At 46.4% G+C, this 19190-nt stretch overlaps 3 protein-coding genes across 10 annotated transcripts; all 3 read left to right on the top strand.

Annotated features, from left to right (window-relative positions):
- Nucleotides 1-47: 47 nt before the first annotated feature.
- Nucleotides 48-4361, top strand: fkbp9 (FKBP prolyl isomerase 9). 3 transcript variants are annotated; one of them, XM_085901099.1, is made up of 10 exons: nucleotides 48-183; nucleotides 260-598; nucleotides 1004-1149; nucleotides 1224-1413; nucleotides 1495-1640; nucleotides 1715-1904; nucleotides 2102-2437; nucleotides 2945-3090; nucleotides 3177-3340; nucleotides 3419-4361. In XM_085901099.1, exons 2-10 carry the CDS (start codon nucleotides 378-380, stop codon nucleotides 3596-3598), a joined length of 1719 nt encoding a protein of 572 aa, XP_085757225.1. In that variant the 5' UTR covers nucleotides 48-183; nucleotides 260-377; the 3' UTR covers nucleotides 3599-4361. The 3 variants fall into 3 exon arrangements, with proteins under 3 accessions (XP_085757225.1, XP_085757224.1, XP_085757226.1); XM_085901098.1 differs by lacking the exon at nucleotides 48-183 and having other exon boundaries at nucleotides 202-598; XM_085901100.1 differs by lacking the exon at nucleotides 48-183 and having other exon boundaries at nucleotides 202-598; nucleotides 3185-3340.
- Nucleotides 4362-4800: 439 nt separating this feature from the next.
- On the top strand, nucleotides 4801-14907 carry LOC147041167 (uncharacterized). Of its 2 annotated transcripts, XM_085900181.1 has the most exons (34): nucleotides 4801-4945; nucleotides 6002-6070; nucleotides 6151-6175; nucleotides 6252-6269; nucleotides 6449-6514; nucleotides 6866-7002; nucleotides 7070-7147; nucleotides 7224-7281; nucleotides 7350-7397; nucleotides 7462-7506; nucleotides 7579-7613; nucleotides 7703-7771; nucleotides 7834-7963; nucleotides 8039-8181; nucleotides 8260-8379; nucleotides 8453-8510; nucleotides 8580-8624; nucleotides 8694-8750; nucleotides 8811-8959; nucleotides 9027-9128; nucleotides 9196-9244; nucleotides 9344-9424; nucleotides 9526-10278; nucleotides 10345-10466; nucleotides 10538-10648; nucleotides 10718-10775; nucleotides 10839-10946; nucleotides 11015-11344; nucleotides 11411-11464; nucleotides 11531-11661; nucleotides 11725-11859; nucleotides 11922-11979; nucleotides 12045-12101; nucleotides 12166-14907. In XM_085900181.1, exons 1-34 carry the CDS (start codon nucleotides 4901-4903, stop codon nucleotides 13890-13892), a joined length of 5271 nt encoding a protein of 1756 aa, XP_085756307.1. In that variant the 5' UTR covers nucleotides 4801-4900; the 3' UTR covers nucleotides 13893-14907. The 2 variants fall into 2 exon arrangements, with proteins under 2 accessions (XP_085756307.1, XP_085756308.1); XM_085900182.1 differs by lacking the exons at nucleotides 11411-11464; nucleotides 11531-11661; nucleotides 11725-11859; ... (1 more) ...; nucleotides 12045-12101; nucleotides 12166-14907 and having other exon boundaries at nucleotides 10849-10946; nucleotides 11015-11204.
- A 159-nt stretch (nucleotides 14908-15066) lies between these two features.
- Nucleotides 15067-18938, top strand: LOC147041168 (patr class I histocompatibility antigen, CH28 alpha chain-like). 5 transcript variants are annotated; one of them, XM_085900186.1, is made up of 6 exons: nucleotides 15067-16161; nucleotides 16599-16862; nucleotides 17005-17697; nucleotides 17818-17936; nucleotides 18591-18645; nucleotides 18745-18938. In XM_085900186.1, the coding sequence occupies exons 1-5, from the start codon at nucleotides 16095-16097 to the stop codon at nucleotides 18633-18635; spliced, it is 1188 nt and encodes a 395-aa protein (XP_085756312.1). In that variant the 5' UTR covers nucleotides 15067-16094; the 3' UTR covers nucleotides 18636-18645; nucleotides 18745-18938. The 5 variants fall into 5 exon arrangements, with proteins under 5 accessions (XP_085756312.1, XP_085756309.1, XP_085756310.1 ...); XM_085900185.1 differs by having other exon boundaries at nucleotides 15481-16161; nucleotides 17005-17283; nucleotides 17389-17697; nucleotides 17818-18645; XM_085900187.1 differs by having other exon boundaries at nucleotides 16017-16161; nucleotides 16705-16862; nucleotides 17005-17283; nucleotides 17389-17697; nucleotides 17818-18645.
- Nucleotides 18939-19190: the final 252 nt, after the last annotated feature.

The raw sequence follows: 19190 nt of genomic DNA on the forward strand, positions 1-19190 counted from the left end.
GGGGATTTGTCAAGCTCGCGTAGATAAAGCAAGGCTAAAAACAAATGTCGTCCGAATAAAAAGTAACTAAAGGGGCTTAAGCGTGGGTTTTTAATACGTGTCTGAATCTTGATATAACCAATTTATGCCAATCTATTCATATTAATACGTTGCCACCAGCAGAAAGCTGTTAAACATGATAATGTAAGCTTTTATTTTGGCTGCTAAACCGGATGTTGTCTTGGTGACGTTAAACTTGACTGCGTTTCTTAAACACCAGGGACCGGTAAGGCAGAACTTTCGGTCCAACTCTGCGCAGACTCTTAGGAAACCAACCGGGGGAAGGAAGCAAGGAAAGAAGGACATCATCAGGAAGTTTTGCCATCTCCTCAAAGTCGATGCACATTTTCAACAAAATGCAACCAGGCGTTAACGGGTTCGGATGTCTGGCGATTCTGGTGGCGCTGGCCGCCTGCAGCGCGCCCTTGGCTCCGTTAGACGACATCGTGATCGAAAAGACTTTCGTTCCAGAGAAGTGCGCGCGCGCCGTCAAAGTAGGGGACTACGTCCGGTACCATTACAACGGAATGTTCCCGGACGGCAAAAAGTTTGACTCCAGGTGAGCCTGCACGCACGCGCAGTTGGTACACCGTGAGAATTTCTTTCGGCTTGTGGGTTGGTACCAGAGAGCCACGCAGGCAACATTTCTGAGCTGTGCTGGGTGGGGGGCACACATGTTCAAATAGAACCCAAAAAGTACTTAAAAGGGAAATTAATGCAGAATATGCATTATATACTACTTTTATTAAAAGCACTGACTGAATGCTCATTTTAAATATTTGAACAGAAAGCAGTTCAGGCCCTCTTTGCCCTATCCAGGCTCAAATCCATCCAGGACTAGAGATCAAATTGACTCCCTCTTTAATTGAATTTAAATGAATGAACGTTTAGTCTACTTAATGTGAACAAAAGTGGTTCAGATTCTGTTTGCTACGATTATGGCAACTGTCATTTTGTGTTGCAGTTACGACCGCGGCAGCACCTACAACGTGTTTGTGGGCAAGGGTCAGCTGATCCAAGGCATGGACAAAGCTCTGGTGGGCATGTGCGTCAACGAGAGAGCGCTGGTTAAAATCCCGCCGCACCTGGCCTACGGAAAGAAAGGATACGGTGCGTTCAATATCCACGTGGTATCATGTAGTTCGTATGTGACTGAGGGTTTCACGTCCGTATATATGTTTCAGGTGACCTCATCCCGGCGGACGCCATCCTCCATTTTGATGTGCTGCTGCTGGATGTGTGGAATCCCGAGGATGGCGTGCAGATCAACACCTACCACACTCCCGCCATCTGCGCCCGCAAGGTGGAGGTTTCCGACTACGTGCGCTACCACTACAATGGCACGCTGCTGGACGGGACGCTGTTTGACTCCAGGTAAATCGGATCGTCGGACCACAAAAAAGAGTCAAAAAATGTGAAAGTGGTTGTTGACAAAAGCGGAATTTTCCACGGCAGCCACACTCGCATGCGGACGTACAACACCTACGTGGGGATCGGATGGTTGATTGCCGGCATGGATCAGGGCTTGCTCGGGATGTGCTTGGGCGAGAGACGCATCATCACCATGCCGCCGGCGCTCGGATACGGCGAGAACGGAGACGGTCAGTGCGGCTGCACCCCCAAAAAACGTTGTTCTCCGAATTTCTGTGAAAGTCACATCCAAGTTGTCCATCAGGTAGCGACATCCCGGGTCAGGCGTCCTTGGTTTTTGACGTGGTCCTCCTGGATCTGCACAACCCCAGTGACACCATCACCATTAGCAACCAGCAAGTGCCTGACCCGTGCCCCCGGAAGTCGGTGGAGGGAGACTTTGTGCGCTACCACTACAACGGAAGCCTCCTCGACGGAACCTTCTTTGACTCCAGGTGAGAAGCTGTGAGGGGTGCACCTCTCCTGGACAGCCACAAGATGGCAGCGTGTGTCAAGGATGAGCAAGGGAGCAGAATTGCGTGCTCTGATGGTTTGAAGCAAACAATGAAATAAGCACAGACTATAACAATCTCCTGAAAGGGTTCCGATATTTTCAGTCAATATATTTTAATCAATTATTTCGTTTTTGCAGCTACTCTCGCAACCGCACGTACGACACCTACGTGGGTCGCGGCTACGTGATCGCCGGCATGGACGAGGGGCTGATCGGCGTGTGCATGGGCGAGCGGCGCACCATCACCATCCCGCCACACTTGGCCTACGGCGAAGAGGGCACCGGCTCCAAGATCCCCGGCTCAGCCGTGCTGGTCTTCGACGTCCACATCATCGACTTCCACAACCCGTCGGACGGCGCCGTCATGTCGGTCACGAGCAAGCCGGACACTTGCGACAAGCTGACTAAGAAAGGCGACTTTGTCAAGTATCACTACAACGCCACGCTCGTGGACGGAAGCCCCATCGACTCCACGTGAGTGATTCGGTCGAAATTGAATCCAAAGAATTAAAGCACAAAAATGATCATGAATCGAATTAAGTGATTATAAAGTAGAAATTTAATGAATCAGTAAGAAAAAGAATTACAATTCTCACCATTCTCATTCAAGCGAAATTATGCGGTCGCGAAATTCTCTCGATTATAAACTCAAAAAATAGCAAAAAGAGGGGAAAAGGATACAAAAGGTGTAAAATGCTAATTAGGTGGAATAGGTCGAGCGATCGATTGACCTCGTTCCAAAAAATACGAATTTGGTTAAAATGACCTGTTGGGTCGGGGTGACATTTTCTCCGGCAACTGACATCTTCTCAGGTATGCCATTGCAGCTTCATCCTGTTTTTATATTTCAGCTACATCCTGTTGGTGGATTTAGCATGGGATCAAAGCCTAACCCTTTGTCCTTACTCAATTTAATACACATTGAACGCACCATCTAGCCTCCACGTTAATTGAAACGTCTCCCTCTGTCTGTGATGCAAGGTACAGCTACGGGAAAACGTACAACATCGTATTGGGCACCAACCAGGTGGTGCCCGGGATGGAGGAAGGAATGTTGGGAATGTGCGTGGGCGAGCGGAGACACCTCGTCGTCCCGCCGCACCTCGGCTACGGAGAAGACGGAGTCGGTGTGTTTCACGCGCAAAGCACCCAGTGCGTCTACAGATTGCCAATTCAGCACAGAAGCTAAAGCTAAGTGCTAATATGCTTTTAGTTGACCAGGTTCCGGGCAGCGCGGTTCTTGTCTTCGACATCGAGTTGATGGAAATGGAGGAGGGACTCCCCGAAGGCTACATGTTCATCTGGAACCAGGAGGTGAGCGGCGACCTCTTCACCGAAATGGATACCGACAAGAACGAGCAGGTGGAACCGGCCGAGGTACGTCACCCCAAAGGTGTCCGTCGTATTTGGAAGGTTGTCGTTTTGCATCCGCCGACTGCTCTTTTCGTCCCGCAGTTCAACGACTACATCCTGCGGCAGGTAAAGGAAGGCAGAGGTCGCCTGGCGCCCGGTTTCGACCCGCAGCGCATCATCGACAACATGTTCAATAACCAGGACCGCGACAGCGACGGTAAAATCACCGCCGCCGAATTCAAGCTCAAAGCAGACGAAGCCGCCTCGCATGACGAGCTATGATGGGACTCGCGGGCGGCGGGGAAGCCCAAGGGGTTTCGGGGAGGGTCGAGTGTCATCTCAATTGTGAGATTTTACGTCGGGGTGAAGAAGCTTTCTCGATCCGGGATCGTTTTAAGGTCCCGAAGGCCGTACGAAATTCACGAAAAGAACGTCCTCTGACAAATACTGTAACTGTTGGTTTCGTTTAGGTTTTTTTTTGTTTACAAAAATGTGCATCTGTGTGTTTGCGAGTGTGTGTGTATGTGCTTGTGTTGTATGTGTGTCATTGCCTCTATTTTACAATGCAAGTACCTACTTGGCTCTAGTCCATAAGAACAATTTTAGTCCTGAAACGAGTTGGTACCGTGCGGCGAAAGATCCAATCATATCACTCCATTTTTCATTAGTCATCAGATTTTCTATCTTTTGTTTTAACCTGGTCTACTTTTATTATTAGTGTGTCTTATGTGTATGTATGACAATGTTGGGTTCTGAGCCCCCCCCCCTCTTTTAGGCCCACTTGAACCAACCATGCAATTGGTGCAATGACTGATGACTTGTGTGTTTTGTTGGTTTGTCTTTTATATTTCAAGAACAAAGTCATAATATCACTAGAATAAACACAAAATCTGAGGTCAAAATGTTTCTGAAAGAAGTTGTAATATTACAAGGATGACATATTACAAGAAAACTCCGATTACAAAAAAGGTCATAATAGTGATCAAATGTATCAAAGTGTGTTTAAAAAAAAAGATTTGTTGGACAATTAAAGTCAGGGAGACTAAACGTGTCTTTGTATCCTTTATTTTGTAGTTGAGATTGAGAGAGATGAGATCATGAGTCTCGCTCACTGATTTGTTCACTCACTGATTTGTTCACTCACTGATTTGTTCACTCACCGATTTGTTCACTCACCGATTCGTTCACTCACCGATTCGTTCACTCACCGATTCGTTCACTCACCGATTCGTTCACTCACTGATTCGTTCGTTGGTGAATGGGAAATGCAATCCACGACTCGTTCGTGAACGGAAATTTAAGTCATTTTCTTCTTCGTTTTGTTTTACGGCGAGGTGGCACCAGCTTCAATGCGCATTACTGACAGTTACTGTTTGAAGTCATATGAACTGAAAAAAGAACGAATCACTTTCGGAAATGATTCGTTCACTCTCGTTCACTGAAAAGATTCGTTCTTTTGAACGAATTGTTCACTCAGGAGCCAACACTAGTTGGCGTTGATTTCCTACTTTGACCTTCCACCGTTACTCGACTCACAACGCAAGTTTAACTTTAAACATTATTTAAACGGCTTCGTTTTTCGAAATGTACTTTGAAGCGAGCAAATGGTGCGACGGTCTTGCATGCCAGGTAAGTGTTAGCAGAATTACGCATATTTGATATTTACCTATGTATTTAATACAAAACAACACATTTTCTAAGGGAGTGGATGATGGGGGACTTTTTCATCCATCATTTTTGCTGTGCATTGTGCATGTTATAGTTCCTTGCGGGGAAAAAATAACATTTGAGTCTGACGTACTCGTCCTTTTTCCCGTTTGTTTTAACAAAACTTTGGATATTATGTACCGTGTTCTCCTTTTGCTATTTGATTTAAAATGGCTGTTTGCCATGTAGGTGAAGACTTTGTAACTGTTCTCGTCAGCCCCATAAATATGCTAAAGTTTGTTACTTTGCTTTCTTTTGTGTCTTTGCATCTTAAGAGTACTTTGAAACTTACTTGAAAAAAAGTTTTATTCCATCGTAACTCAAGCCTGGCGTGTATGTAATGCATATAGTCTAAACTTTTAATGACATTTACCAGTAAATATTGTACACAACCTTCATGTTTTGACGGAGGAGCCCAGGAAGACGTTTTAGGAACTAACAGAAGAATTTAGGGACCAAGAACATGACAATGGTGAACTACCATTGTGTTTCCAATGTGGTACCGGCCACCCTCCTTCTCTGGAGTCATTTTAGCTGATGTCATCAGTTAAGATAATGGAGCAGGCCCAACTATATGTTGATTCAGTTATTGTTATGCAAATTGGGACAATCGTCAAGACCAGATCTTGGGATGCTTTTGGTCTTCCCCTTAACATAATCCGAACAACCCCCCTCCAATAGCGAATTGAATGTTGACACTTTTTTGCAATTCAATAAACATTACACTAAAAAGATTGTTGGTCAAGCACTTTAACCGGGACAGTTGGGATACGGTTCCTGTTTTGGTCCTCTTTGGCTGATTGACAGGTTAGATAGTCATCTCGAATTGCGAAGTTTTTGTATTCGTGTGGACCGATGCAACTCGACCTTTTCCGAAGCGTCCTTTCTTGCCACGCTATTCAGCACAATAATGAGTGAATTTGGAATAACTTGTTTCCAATTACTTCAACCTTGACTTTTGTGTTGCTTTTGTTGTAGATGTGCCTCACAAAATACAAAATATTTGCCGAGTTCAAGCGTCACATATTCTCGAAAGAGCACCAGAAGGTTTGGCACCGACGTTAATCGCTCACTCGGCATTTTGTTTAAAAGTTCTGACATTGAATGTTTTTTGTTTTTTTTTCCAGAAAATGACCCAAGTGTTTGAGACAGGTAGCGTATTACTCCAGCCATCACTAATCATGCTCAAGCTACGACTCTTAACAAGTAACCTTTCTGAACTTCACAGAGATCCACTCGCTTCCCGGTAAGCCGTTTTCTATTCCTCCTTGGTCAATCCCTGAAACGGAGCCAATTGAGGAAGGAGCCGTTCTCTCTCTCTCTGCTTTATTTTTTAAAACAATATCGCACCGGTGTGTGTTGTTTGTCAAGTCTGAAACGAGAGACCTTGATTTTGAACTTATTCACTTCACCTTTTCTCTCCAGGCAAGATCCCGAGCATCATTATTATGGACCGAAGCGTCTATCAACCCACACAACATCCCATTTTAGGTTTGGTGATAATAGTTTAGCCTCTGATTTGTGTGTTTTATTAAATAAATAAAAAAATGGCTCAAGTTCAGAAAGCGTAGCCTAGCTTGTATTAAGCAGCAAACGGCTAACACGTAGGTTAAGCTAGCTGGGAGGCTTGACAATGTATTTTGATTTTGAAGTGCTGACTAGAACGTTTTGTCTTTTGCTTGTAACCTTGACTCGTGTTCCACCCGGGAATGGAAACGTCTGCTAGCTGACCGTCGTAGCGATAAGAGATAAGAGCACAAAGTGGCTATAATCAGGCTTCTGTTAGAAAAGAGCTCGTTGCTTTGTTGCGCTATGATGGCTGAATTGGAGCGCTTCTCGTAGGACTGCAACTGCTGACCGTTTGTTTTAGTCCGGGAATGGACATCGTTTTATACTTGTGCCACGTCTGCGAGGAGCTCGTGATGGGTCATGATATCTTGGAGCACGTCAACTCCAGCTGCCACAAATGCAACTACTACGTGAGTGGAGCTTACTTTTCAAAAGTTTTTTTTGCCGCCTCTCCCTCCACACCTTGCGTCTCTTTAGAGCCTTACAGATACCATCAATACGGGAAGGCGGAACATTTTAAAGCAGGCCGACGTGGATAAGGTCGGACCGCTTAAGGTTTGTTGAATGGCTCGGTTCAGTCTTGGCGGGTTTGCGTACACTGCTCTTAAATTCTTTTTCATCATTTCTTTAGTTCCTAAATTTGCCTTATTGGCTTACTGCCGCGTACGCGTCGTCGAGCTACTTCCAAGGTACGTGGCCCGCCTCTCGTCGAATGAATCGTTTCGCCCTGTTTAGGGGATTTGCTTCTTCTCCCCAGTGATGCGCTGGCTCAGCATGTTTGTCCAGCTTCCCACGCTGCTCAAAGGTAAATCTGTCCGTCTCGGGTATTGGGAGCGAGCCAGAGCCTCAAGTCTGTCTCATTCTGACAGATGTGAAGCCCATGCATGAGACGGACAACAAATGTCCACCTCCGGGTGAGTCATTATTTTATTTTTGTTTTGTACAATTAAATGTTTGGCCTCAAATTTATTTATTTCCTCTGGTAGATTCTGCCGAGAACTCGTACAAAATATGTTGTCAGGTAAAGACGACACATTGTTGTCACTTTGCCGAGTCAGCCATTTTAGGACACCTGTAAGCAAAGTTTGGAATAAATTATTATATTTGCAGAACTGTAACATTCAGTGCTACAAGCCCGAGGAATATTTGCAGCACGTGCAAAGCACGGCGCACAAAACGGTGAGCGTCGGGCACTTGAATGTCGGATGGCTGTGTGCTCGCCTCATAGATTTTGATTCCAGACAACGAAGAGCATCTCCAGTCACAGTAACATGGATTCGTCGGCCGACACGCAAGAAATCAAAGACAGCATTCCTTGTCTGCCAGGTCTGCAAAATATCTTCGACCAACTTGTAAAGCACATGCTGCGAGGTGATATTCGTCCCGGTGTCCATTTTGACATTCTGACCGTGACGACGGTGATAAGTGTGTGTTTTTGTCAAATAGGCACGTCCATGATGGTGTTCTGCCTCAGCTCGGCAGCGCCGGCGTCGGACGTCGTTTGCGTTTGTTACGCATGCCAGGAAGCCTTCCCCCAGTCAACGCTGGCCAAACATTTGAACTCACACAAGCATTTCCTGCAAACACTGGTCAGCTCTCCCACACCAGTCACACCGAACACGGGCTTAATGCTGACCAGTTTTTTTTTTTTTTTTTTAATCTTCTAGTTGCATCTGAATCCCTGGCGACTGCCATTTGGTTGGCGACATGTTCTGGGACGCCGGTTCTTGCAGTCCGAGGTGGAGGCAGAAGAGAAGGAAAGAGGGTGGAGTCAGGTGGTTGTGAAGGTGAAAAAGGACTTTGAGGAGAAAAAAAAAATCTAAAAGATTTTAGTTAACCCCTCCAAAATCCGTTTCCCAGGTGGTGGATTTACCCTCCTCGATGTTAAAAAGCATCGACCCACCAAGTTACCAGAAAGGTCCGTATCCAAAGCGGACAAAATGGCAGTTTGCGTGACATTTGAATTTTCTCATTTGTGTGTCCGCAGTGACGGACAAACTAACGAGCTACGTCGTCGTGATGAAACGCAACGGTAAACGCTCGCCGCAGATTTACACACTTTGAGCTCACAAAGCTGAGCGAATTCTGAATTGTTTTTCAGTGCCGGCTTGCCAGACGTTCAGCCGCCTCCACGAACACAAAACCTTCCCACTTTTGGGTGAGTCGCTCAGGAGCTGTCCCTCCCCTGCGGGTGCTGAAAGAGTAAACCCCATCGCAGGGTGCAATTTCCTGGCGTCGCACGAGGTCCACAACGCAGCCCGTCACGCCACGTACAATTCTGTGATGTGTCTGCTGTGCGGGAGGCGGCTCACGAGCCAGGAGGGCTACGCGCACGTTTTCAGCTGGGAACACGTCGTCGTGTTTCTCGTGAGTCCTTCCGCTCGACCCGAATGTTCAAAGAGCCGCAAATGTTGACACCGGTGACGTTCAAAAGGACCGATTCCACCCCGGCTCGCTGAGCCCCGGTTGTGGTATCAAGGTTTTACTGGACCTGGCGGCCCAGGCTGCACGCCTTCACAACGTGTCTTTTATGCAGGCAAGTAACAAAGCCCAGTTAGAAACCCAAATGACGCGACCACAACTAAATCTTGTCTCCCACGTAGACAATAACGTTGGATAAGCCCATCGAGGAACCGTGCAGTTACAAAAAAGGTGAATGTCTTAGCGTTTTCTCTGTGTTTTAGCGACCAAATATTTCTTTAAAAATATATAAAACCCCGACAATTTTCTTCCTCCATTTTTGCTCGTCAGTGAAATTGATCCTTGGTGCAGCAAAGCGAAGGAAGAGCAAGAGTCCGCTCATGCCCCACGTCCTGCCTCGAGCAGCGTTGGGTAAGACAAACGAAAAACCGTGCTGGCTTTCGTGTCGGCCCAGAGGCTCCGTTTGTTTCTTGTCAGAACTAATAAAAGATTTTTAACTTTTTATCTTCAAGTGCCGAAAGAAACTGTGACATCAACAGCCGCAAACAGCAAAGAACCCACACATTCATCAACAAATACCAAGGAAAGTCCCAAAGACAGTAATGGGACCTCCGACCTCCAAAAGACGGTGAGTGAGACGAGGCCACAAAAGAGTGAGCAAGGAAAAACCGAAGGTGAGGAAAAAACACTTGGTGATGCCCTGGATGACGAGCCGGTCTGCAAAAGACAACGAAGGAGCGCCAGAGAAATCTCGCCGCATGAAGAAAAGCCAAGCAAGTCCACCTTGCATGGACTCGACCCGCCTTCAACTCCCCCCACCAAGCCCACCACAGGCAGCAATGGCGCCACCGGTACCAAAACCATTCATACTACGACTGGCACCAAGCCCGCACCATCGAATAGCATTCACGGAACGGCTCCCGTCGCTCACTGTGCGGCTGCCTCCAAGTTTGCGGCGGCCCAATCCAGCCCTAAACCTTCGCTCGTCGTGTCCCCCTCGTTGCACAAAGCACCCAAAGCTGAACCCGAAATCGAAGCTTCACGAAGCCCTAGCAGCACAGCCCGGAAAAACCCGATGCCCGCGGCGGAGGCGGCGGTTGGATCTCAAAAATCCGAAGCACAGAGTTCCAAGAAGGTGAACACCAAGGGGGGCGTCAACAGTGACACAGAAACTCGGGTCTGTAAGACGCGCTCGTCCGCCCGACCCCCGACCACCACAGCCCAGCCGTCGCACAGCAAAGCCAAGCCGGCTCTTTCTAAAGTCGGTACGTAGCCGTGTTGGCTGTCTTGAAGGGTCCTTGTTCCAAAACGACCTTTGAATTTCTTTTCAGGGCTGAGCTTCATCGTTGCGGTCAACAGCGACGGGAGGAAGCAATCCTACTGCACGCTATGCCGCATCCGATTGGAACGCTCCAGTCACCCCACGGAAAACGTTCATTTGCATAACTACATCGTACGTGCCCCGACTTCATTAAGGCGTCCGTCCGCTACTTGAGATGTTGACGCTGCTGTGCCCTTAACAAGAAACGGAGATTTACGGAGGTGAATGACGAGCACTTGGCGAGCATCAACCTAGAAAAGTTAGCCCTCAGCTTCAGTGAGGTGGAGAAGTCTTTGGGACTTCGCAACATCCAGGTGAGTTTGTGTGTGTGGGGGAAAAAAAAAATGTTTGTTGGTTTTCTGATGAATCGACTCTTTGCCCAGACAATCGAAGTGAGCGAGGAAGAGTACAACGAGCTGTCCGGTCTTCCAGAGGCTCAAGGTAAAAAAAAATGAGGAACGGTGAATTTTCGGACGGCGCCTCGAATAATCACGTCTTTATTAGCGCTACGCAGATTGGAGACTCAATTCCGGGTCGCATCCAAGTCTTTGGTACCTGTGGGACAAAAAGGTTCCCTCACCTCCACGCAAGGAAGTTCCACTCCAAAACAAGGTAAAGGAATGCAGAAAGCAGCGTCCTGTGTGTTGATAATAGACGGCCACTTTGATTTCATCTTTCAGCCTCTGACACGGAGATCCACGTTAGCACTGCTGACGACGAGCTGAAGCCCGCTCTTGAGAAAATCCACCGACTCAAATGTGAAGAGGTTTCTGAGACACACCCCGTTGATTATATCGATTTAACCTTAGATGAAGAAAACCTGGAAGGCTTTGAGCCCTCAACTTCAGACCCGCTCGTCAACGGTCCGGGTCCAACTCTTGAAGGACCCAATAGGTCCTCGTGGTTGTCGCCGGTGGGACAAGACCGGCCAAAGAGTCCGGTTGGGAAATGCAAGGGTGAAAAATGGCGCAGTCCGAATCAAAGTGTTTCGCAAGCGGTTCTTCTCGCAGGTTGGTTGGTTTTCACCTTGAAGGTCGCCGTGGCGACGTAACTCACTCATGTGACTTTTGATACAGGAACTGCAAGCAACTTGTCCATGTTCTTGTGGGTGAGGGGACTGTCAGTCATCGGTAGGTAAACAAGCCCCGCCCCTTCCAAGAAATATGACTATTGACGTTAAGCAATTGCGCAATCAGGTCTGGCGTCGGTGTACGAGTGTCGTGGGCCGTCTTCATCCTTCTACTTGTGCGCGAGCTGCTGCCAGAAGTTCACCGTCAGCGGTATCTGCCCGCACATGGTCAGCGTGGAGCACCAGTCGATGTACACGGTGAGCCAAGCGCCGTCGCTCACAACTTGCCGTGACTGAACTTCAAAAGCCTTTGCCTTGCAGCTGAAAGCATTTCCTCACTTTTTGGAGACGTTTTGGTACGAGGAGGACCTCGTCGAAGAAATGAAACTGGATATCCTCGATGATATTGCTGTGAAAGTCGCTGCCGAGGAGCGATCCAAAAAGATGGACGCAAAGGTAGCCTAGATCAGAGCGTCAAAAATACCTCCTTATGCTGAAAGCCTTTTTATTTTTTCAAGGTTGTTTTACTTCTTGAAGAAATGTACGAGCACGTTTGGAACGCTCCAGCCGGAGAAGGTATTGTTGAATGTCTCCAACCGTGTGACCTCGTACACTTTTTCAACCGTGCATGTCTTTCAAAGCGCTCACCGTGCTGCAGAGTGCCACGTCCCAATCCGACGGCTCCTCGCAGCAAATCGGTAAGTCGACGCTTTTAGATGACCAACGATCGAGTGTTTTCATCTTGGAACTTTTCTATCTTAGAAGCAAGCCAGGCATCTGAGAAACACAGTGCACACGACGTGGATTTGTGTGGGGACCAAAATCCCGTTTCGCTTTGGTCTGCAGCTAGCGCAGTCGTCAGTCCGCAAGAGAGCGGCAGAAGTTTTCCGAGTCCTACCGAAGCGTGGATTTTCAGTCATGTCTCCAGGACGCCACCTTTCGTCCAAGTGAAAGAGGAGGCGTTGCACTCGCAATGCAGACCTCCTGAGAACAAATCGGGTTTGCTTAACCAAACTCCACCTCTTATTCAAGTGAAGAAAGAACCGATACCCGTAGAGTCCAAAGTCCCTGTAGAACTCGATAAGAAGCAGCCTAGTTTGCAAGTGGAACCTGAGCTGAGATCTCCAGAATCTGGATCTGGAACAACAACTGGTCCAACTTCTGTGGAGACGTCCACTTTTCAAGTGAAGGCTGATTTGAAACCCTCAAAGTCCAAATCAAGGAAAACTGGAGGATCCATTTCTGAGGTGCAGGCTGAACTCTTGTCGCAATCTCTCAAAACCTCTGAAGAGACAGTATCTCCTGCATCTGCCAGACTTGTGTCTGAAGTAAGGATGAAATTTCAAGTCAAGCAAGAACTAATTCCACAAGAGTTAACTGCTGGTCCAGGTTATGGAGTGAGCGCCGAACCGACGATCGCAGAATGTGGCGCTCCTACCTTGCAACCGCCTTGGATTGGTCAGGTGAAAGATAAAACTGTCCCCTTGGATAGTGTATCTTCTCGAACAACCAGGCTAAGATCAGAAACAGAGCCTCATTCCCAACTCAAAACTTTGCTCTTAGAGGACCTGTCTACTCCAAGCATCTCTGAAGCTCAACCAAGTTCTCAAGCGAAAGACGACCTGGCACCTTCGCAGAGGAGACTCCCCGTTACCGAGATGCCATCTCGTCTTTGGGTAAAAGAGCAAGCTCTCGCTAAAGGTCATGCTTCTCTAGGCGTGACTTCGACAATTCGTCAAGATAAATCCCTTCCCACCAGAAAAAGAGCATCTCTTGAATCTCTGGACCAACTCATCTGGATTTGCAGCAATAAGACCCCACTGCCTGAGTTGAAGTTATCACAAGCCAAGGTGGCAAAGGTCGCTGTGGTTGAGCCTTCAGGAGACCCGGCACGTGGTAACCAAGAAATGTCGAAGGCAGCAGACAATAGCAACAACCCGGCGGCAATCGTGCCGAGCAACGGTAACCAGGATATCAAAAGAGGCACCATCGATCCATGGAAGCAACAAGTGGCACCGAATACTTTACTCCACAAGTCGGTCAGTTGCATGGAAAAGTCCACCAACACTGTTGTCCCCCGTGACCCGAATTGGCCAGGTGACTTCCTCGTCAAGCCGAATACTAGTTGCGTAGATGCCGGTCCAGATAACGTTGTCCCTCAAGGCTTTGGGAATCCCGCTGAAAAGCAAATCCCAGTGAGCAGCGGCGTGGTTGCCGCAGATTACCGGGCGTTTTTCGCCGATCCAACGGCAGGACAACTCCAGCCATTAAATCCCGGTTCTTGCCAAATACCACCGGTCTTAAACGTGCAGCCCGGGTACGATCACAGGCTAGCTATGAATTTACCCGCGCAGAGTAGTTGCAACAATGTCGGCCAGACGTACCCGGTGCACTTTTACATCCAGCAAGCACCGAACCAAGTTGCTGTGCCGCCGAACGAGCAAACGGCAGCTTGGCTGAGCCATCGAACGCAACCGCGGTCGCTATAGCAGCTGCCGTACCAGGAGCCGTGGCTTCCAATAGCGCCCCCTACCTTTTAGACCTACCATTTTGGCTCCTACTTTGCCACCCCCCCCCCCCATCACACTCTTCATCGGTCAAGGACACGTTGGCTCGACCCAGTCCGCCGCAATGACGAGAGCGCGAGTCTGACAAAAATGTAGAAACAAATTGAAGTTATGCGCTGTTGCGTTTTGTCCGTCGTTGAGCCAGGAAAGCAAAGGTGTGGACTTTGGAGTTGGTTCTTTATTGGCAAGATCTTGGGTTGTTTAATGGCGGCCAATACACGAGGCCTCATCTTTTTACGAGTTTACGACTCCCCTTTCAACTAAATACTTTGTATTTAGTTCGAGGAATGTCTTTTGATCCCCGTCAGCTTGATGTATCCTTCCTGTCCTTATGTTACTTTTGTGTTTGTTTTGTAAGAGGCCTTCACTAACAATGAGCAGAGCGAAATGTTCTTTGTTTAGTTTAAAGGGACTTCATTCCTTTTAGTTAACTGTAGCTTTGATTCATAGATTGTAGATGATCGAAACTGCTTATATACCAGTTACCTTCCATTTACTTAATATGTGTTGAAATGTTTAAGTAGGGCTAGATATTATTATTATTATTATTATTATTATTATTATTATGTGTTGTGTTAGTTTACTAAGAAGATAAACTTAGCAAGGGATTAGTTGCATATTTCCACCGGTAAGCGGCATTCAACGTGCTTCAACTTATCTGATCACAGTCGAGGAGGAGTCGGCCACCCATGGGGAAGACAACTGGTTGAGGGAAGAGAACAGACTCTGCAATCCCAATGCGGGGGGGTCGAGGGCCGACAATGAAGTGTTAAATCACACCACACTACATTCCTTCGCTAATCAACGTTGCTACAACCACTATCTCCCCTCCCTTTAGTGTAGCAACGCCTCTGTAACCAGGGCAACCAAAACATTAAAAAGAGGAGGAACTCAGAACAGATGGAGATTGTAACTGAGCTTCCTTTCTCTAAACTCATCCCGGTTGTCTTCTCCTCTTCGTTCCAGCGTGTGATTTAATGTCTGCTCATCCTTAGACCTGACATCCACCCTGATAGAACATGTCCACATTGCTGTCGCTCCCTCTCCAGCGCCCATGTTTTATTTTGTAAATATTTCTATTTTTCTTTTCTCCACTACCTTTTCTACTTTTGTATTCAATGCTGCCATGTTGCAATTCCTATCCAGTTGAAAGTCGTAAAGAACTGTAGTCATGTATCTTCTATTCCTTTTGACATGTTTTTATTTTTTTTGACAACTGTTGGATACTTTTCATTCTAGTATTATGCCAGATTTGGGTTTGAGTGCAACTTGAAAAACAGATTTGAATGGTAAATCTTTCATCTTTCATTCATGTCGTGATGATTGTTCAACAATCAAAAATGCAGATAAACCAGTGCACCAAGAAGCTCATTGGTTACAGCCTCAAAAGCAGACCAGTAAACATCAGGCGTGCAGCCAGACATATTTCCTCACCAAATACTTTCACTATCACTTAAGTAAATGAGAAAGACTAATTTGAAACTTATCTGGCCAGTGGCCAATAGCTGTTTGTTTGGTTTAGTCGCACATTGTTTGGTTTTGGTGAAGCCCTCCGAACATCATGGAGAATAGGGGATAAGTGTTGGTTTCCTTCCGTTATCATCTCGACCACTACTAGTACTACATTTTGCACATGTTTCTTGTATTCTTGCACTCTTGTGCGCTGCTGTGACAAGAACATTTCCCCACTGTGGGATAAATCAAATTCGATCTAATCTAAAATGCAAAATATTAGACAATCAAACAATACATACTAAACATTGGAAGTTTTTAAAATGGTCAATCGCATCCAAAGTGAAAGAAATGCAATTTAAATTGCATCACAACTCATGGGCATCAGTGCTAGTAATGAGCTGGTCGCCAAAGAAAACACTAAAAGCGCCTCAAACAAACTGAACAGTTCGGCTTTTCCTCGTCCATCAAGGCGGCAAAGTTAAATGGCATATACCAGTTACATGTACCAGTAGAACCGGTTACACCACACAGTAGATTCCTGAGAATCAGTGGGTAGTCAACAACAAAGTAATAACCCGTGTGCAGTTTTCTGTCCTTCTGCGTGCGCCAGTGGACTAGTCCTATGTTTGAGCAAATCCTCCGCTTGACTAAAATGGCAAAAACTACTTGATGATGCTTGGCATGAATTTACTTGCATTATTTGTTGCGGCCGTGCAAATACACAGCGTGACGCTTGGTAAGTTGTACTTTTCTTCCAACTCGTTTTATTATCCTAAAGATTGACGCTCTTGATTTTGAACTGACGGCATTTATTCTTTTTTTGTTTGTTAAATATTCCTCACGTCTGCTGCGTCAACATTTCATGAGCGGAAAATTCTTTCACATAGGAGACTCGTTCTCTCGTAGTTAGGCGGAAACACAATGCTATTATAATAACTGTTAGAATATTTAGTTAAAAACGATACAAATCAAAATGATGTACACCTGCATAAATATCTAATCGATGAAATATGGAAACCCTTTTGGGTTAAAGGTTTTGGACTTGACAAAACAAAACTCGGACTCCAACATGTCAAGTGCTGCAATGTTCCAACTGCAGACAGAATCATCGAAAATATGAATTGCACAATGTAAAAACAGAGCAAGATCATGTGTGTCGCTTTTGTCTTTCAGTCTTTCACACGCTCAATTATTTCACGACGATCTCTCAAGTTGCAAAGCTACCAGGGTTCTTGGAGGCCGCGTATGTTGACGGCGTTCAAATTCTGCAGTTTGACAGCAACCACAGGGAAACGAAAGCCAAACATGACTGGGTGAAAAAAATCACAGAAGATAATCCTTACTTCTGGGAGGTAGAGACGGCGATCAATATGCAGAATGAGCGGATCATGAAACGCAACATTGAAATCGCTAAAAAGCGCTTCAACCAAACTGGAGGTTTGTTTCCCTCTAAGCGCCCGCTTGTAAAATTCATTTCATATGATGATACCATTTTTTTTTTTCATGACTAATAAACAAATATGTCACTGCTGGCTCCTCTCCGATTATTGCCACTGAATCTTGCGTGCGATCCTTTCAGGTGTTCACATGATTCAGATGATGAGCGGCTGTGAATGGGACGATGAGACGGGTGAGGTTGATGGTTGGGAGCACCACCGTTACGATGGAGAAGACTTCCTATCATTTGAGGCGAAGACGATGACATGGATCGCAGCAAATCCACAAGCTTTCATCACCAAATTGAAATATTACCTATTAGACGAGGACACTAAAGTCAGGAAGAAGATCCTCACCGAGGTGTGTCCTGAGCTGTTGAAGACACATTTGAACAACGGGAGGGACTTCCTGACAAGAACCGGTAAATTGTCCTCGCTCTCGCTCTCCACACATGCTCTTTCCTATACATTCTCTCCATCTTTCCTGCCCTCCTCATGTTTCCCTCCATCTTTGCCTTTGCGTGCAGAGCTTCCCAAGCTGTCTCTCCTGCAGAAGACGCCTTCCTCTCCAGTCACCTGCCACGCCACGGGTTTCTACCCCAAAACATCTTCCCTCTTTTGGCGGAAGAACGGCGAGGAGATCCACGAGGACGTGGAGATGCGGGCGACCCTCCCCAACCACGACGGAACCTTCCAGACCTCGGTCGACCTGAAAGCGGAGGTGACGCCCGCCGCGGAGCGGGAGTACGAATGCGTGTTCCAGCTGGCCGGCGTCTCGGAACACCTCGTCATCAAGCTGGACACCGGAAGCATCCTGAGCAACGCACGCATCCGGGGTGAGCGTTTGTCGTGACTCAGACACGTCTGATTGGCTGCGGGGCGAGCGTGACGGCTCAGTGTCACGACAGCAGTCGTTCACGTGTCTCTCTTTGTCGCACGCGCTTTGCCGTGTGAAGAAGAGCAAGACAGGAAGAAGGTGGTGACCATCGCCGTCCCATTGGGGGTCCTCACTCTGGTGATGGCGATCACGGCGGTGGTGTTGATGATCCTTGCCAAACGTCTCAAAATGAAACAAGTTGAGTCACACAAATGTTTGCTCCGTCAGGAACATCCAAAGAAAACATTGTTTGTGACCATTCCTAATCTCCTCTGGCTTCTCTTTTATTTCAAAGTCAAAGTCCGCTTTATTGTCAATTTCTTCACATGCCAGGCACACAAAGAGATCGAAATTACGTTTCCCACCGTCCCACGGTGACTAGACAGTACACAACACTCACATCAAACAACACAAAGAGTAAAAACGAACAGACAAGAGCAACGAATAAGTAATAAGCAAATAACCCAAATAAATAAACAATAAAAAAATAAAAAAATAAATAGACAGACAATTAAGAGCAGCAAAATGGAGCAAGCACGCTAATAGCATACAGCCAGATCATAGTGCAAAAGAACAGGACGTCATGTAGCAGAGGGTGGAGGGGGGAGCCACATTAACAAGGCAGCCATGGCATGTCAAGGTTTGATTCAAAGCTAAAGTGTCAATGAGGAGTCCCGTCAGATAATGTCAGCTCACACCGTTGGCTGCCGTCAAAGGGTGCCCTGAGATATGAGCCAAATTTTATCAGCAACCACGCTTGCAAATGCTTTTTTTTTTTCCATTGAAAGGAATGGACATGACATTCTTTATCAAAATTATTATCTTGTGTAATTGAACCTCTATTGTTTTTAGCTGTTTCCACTTATTGTGCGTCTGTTTCGGAATGAGAGGCATTAGCAGTCACATGGTGAGTTAGCTCATGCTGACCACAGGTGGTCTTCGGATTCTGGTGGTGGGTTAGGGAACATTTGGATTCTTGTTCACTATTTTACTCCTCTTTCTTCAGGTGTTGGAATTCTTTCAGAAGACTTTCTCATCGCACCGCATTTGGAAATACAGATGTTTTTTGTCTTCAAGTCAACAATAATTATGTTTCTGTCAAGTTTCTGCTGATCACCCAAAACCTGAAGACTATGGCCGACCCAAGTGGAAAATCTCGTTTGTTTACTTTGGTTTTGTGCAATTAAACAAATCAAGTCAGTGGTTACCACCGGTTGGAAGTTGCATCATGAAAGTTGACATCTGGATGAATTTGATTCTTTAAAAACCTTAAGACTCTTTAATCAAGCAATTTATTATTATGAAATACATTTTAAAAAATATAAGAAAATTGATTATAATCAGGTAAATAATAAAATAGTGATGATATGAATAGTTTTCAAATGTGTTACATATTATTTTCATTTTACAGATTGAGCAAACTCACACATACTGTGTCTCGATTTTAAAGAT

This window comes from Syngnathus leptorhynchus, chromosome 20, assembly GCF_054491065.1.
Source record: "Syngnathus leptorhynchus isolate UIUO chromosome 20, UIUO_Slep, whole genome shotgun sequence".
In the NCBI taxonomy this organism is placed as follows: domain Eukaryota; kingdom Metazoa; phylum Chordata; class Actinopteri; order Syngnathiformes; family Syngnathidae; genus Syngnathus; species Syngnathus leptorhynchus.

Excerpts from the sequence above, each read along its gene's own strand:
- fkbp9 (XM_085901099.1), top strand. The coding sequence starts at position 378 with ATGCACATTTTCAACAAAATGCAACCAGGCGTTAACGGGTTCGGATGT. Across the intron at positions 1,905-2,101 it reads GGAACCTTCTTTGACTCCAG|CTACTCTCGCAACCGCACGT; the intron begins GTGAGAAGCTGT and ends TCGTTTTTGCAG. Across the intron at positions 3,341-3,418 it reads AGCAGGTGGAACCGGCCGAG|TTCAACGACTACATCCTGCG; the intron begins GTACGTCACCCC and ends TTCGTCCCGCAG.
- LOC147041167 (XM_085900181.1), top strand. The coding sequence starts at position 4,901 with ATGTACTTTGAAGCGAGCAAATGGTGCGACGGTCTTGCATGCCAG. Across the intron at positions 10,947-11,014 it reads AAGTTCCACTCCAAAACAAG|CCTCTGACACGGAGATCCAC; the intron begins GTAAAGGAATGC and ends TTCATCTTTCAG. Across the intron at positions 11,860-11,921 it reads CCAAAAAGATGGACGCAAAG|GTTGTTTTACTTCTTGAAGA; the intron begins GTAGCCTAGATC and ends TATTTTTTCAAG.
- LOC147041168 (XM_085900183.1), top strand. The coding sequence starts at position 16,095 with ATGATGCTTGGCATGAATTTACTTGCATTATTTGTTGCGGCCGTGCAA. Across the intron at positions 16,863-17,004 it reads GCGCTTCAACCAAACTGGAG|GTGTTCACATGATTCAGATG; the intron begins GTTTGTTTCCCT and ends CGATCCTTTCAG. Across the intron at positions 17,698-17,817 it reads GAGCAACGCACGCATCCGGG|AAGAGCAAGACAGGAAGAAG; the intron begins GTGAGCGTTTGT and ends TGCCGTGTGAAG.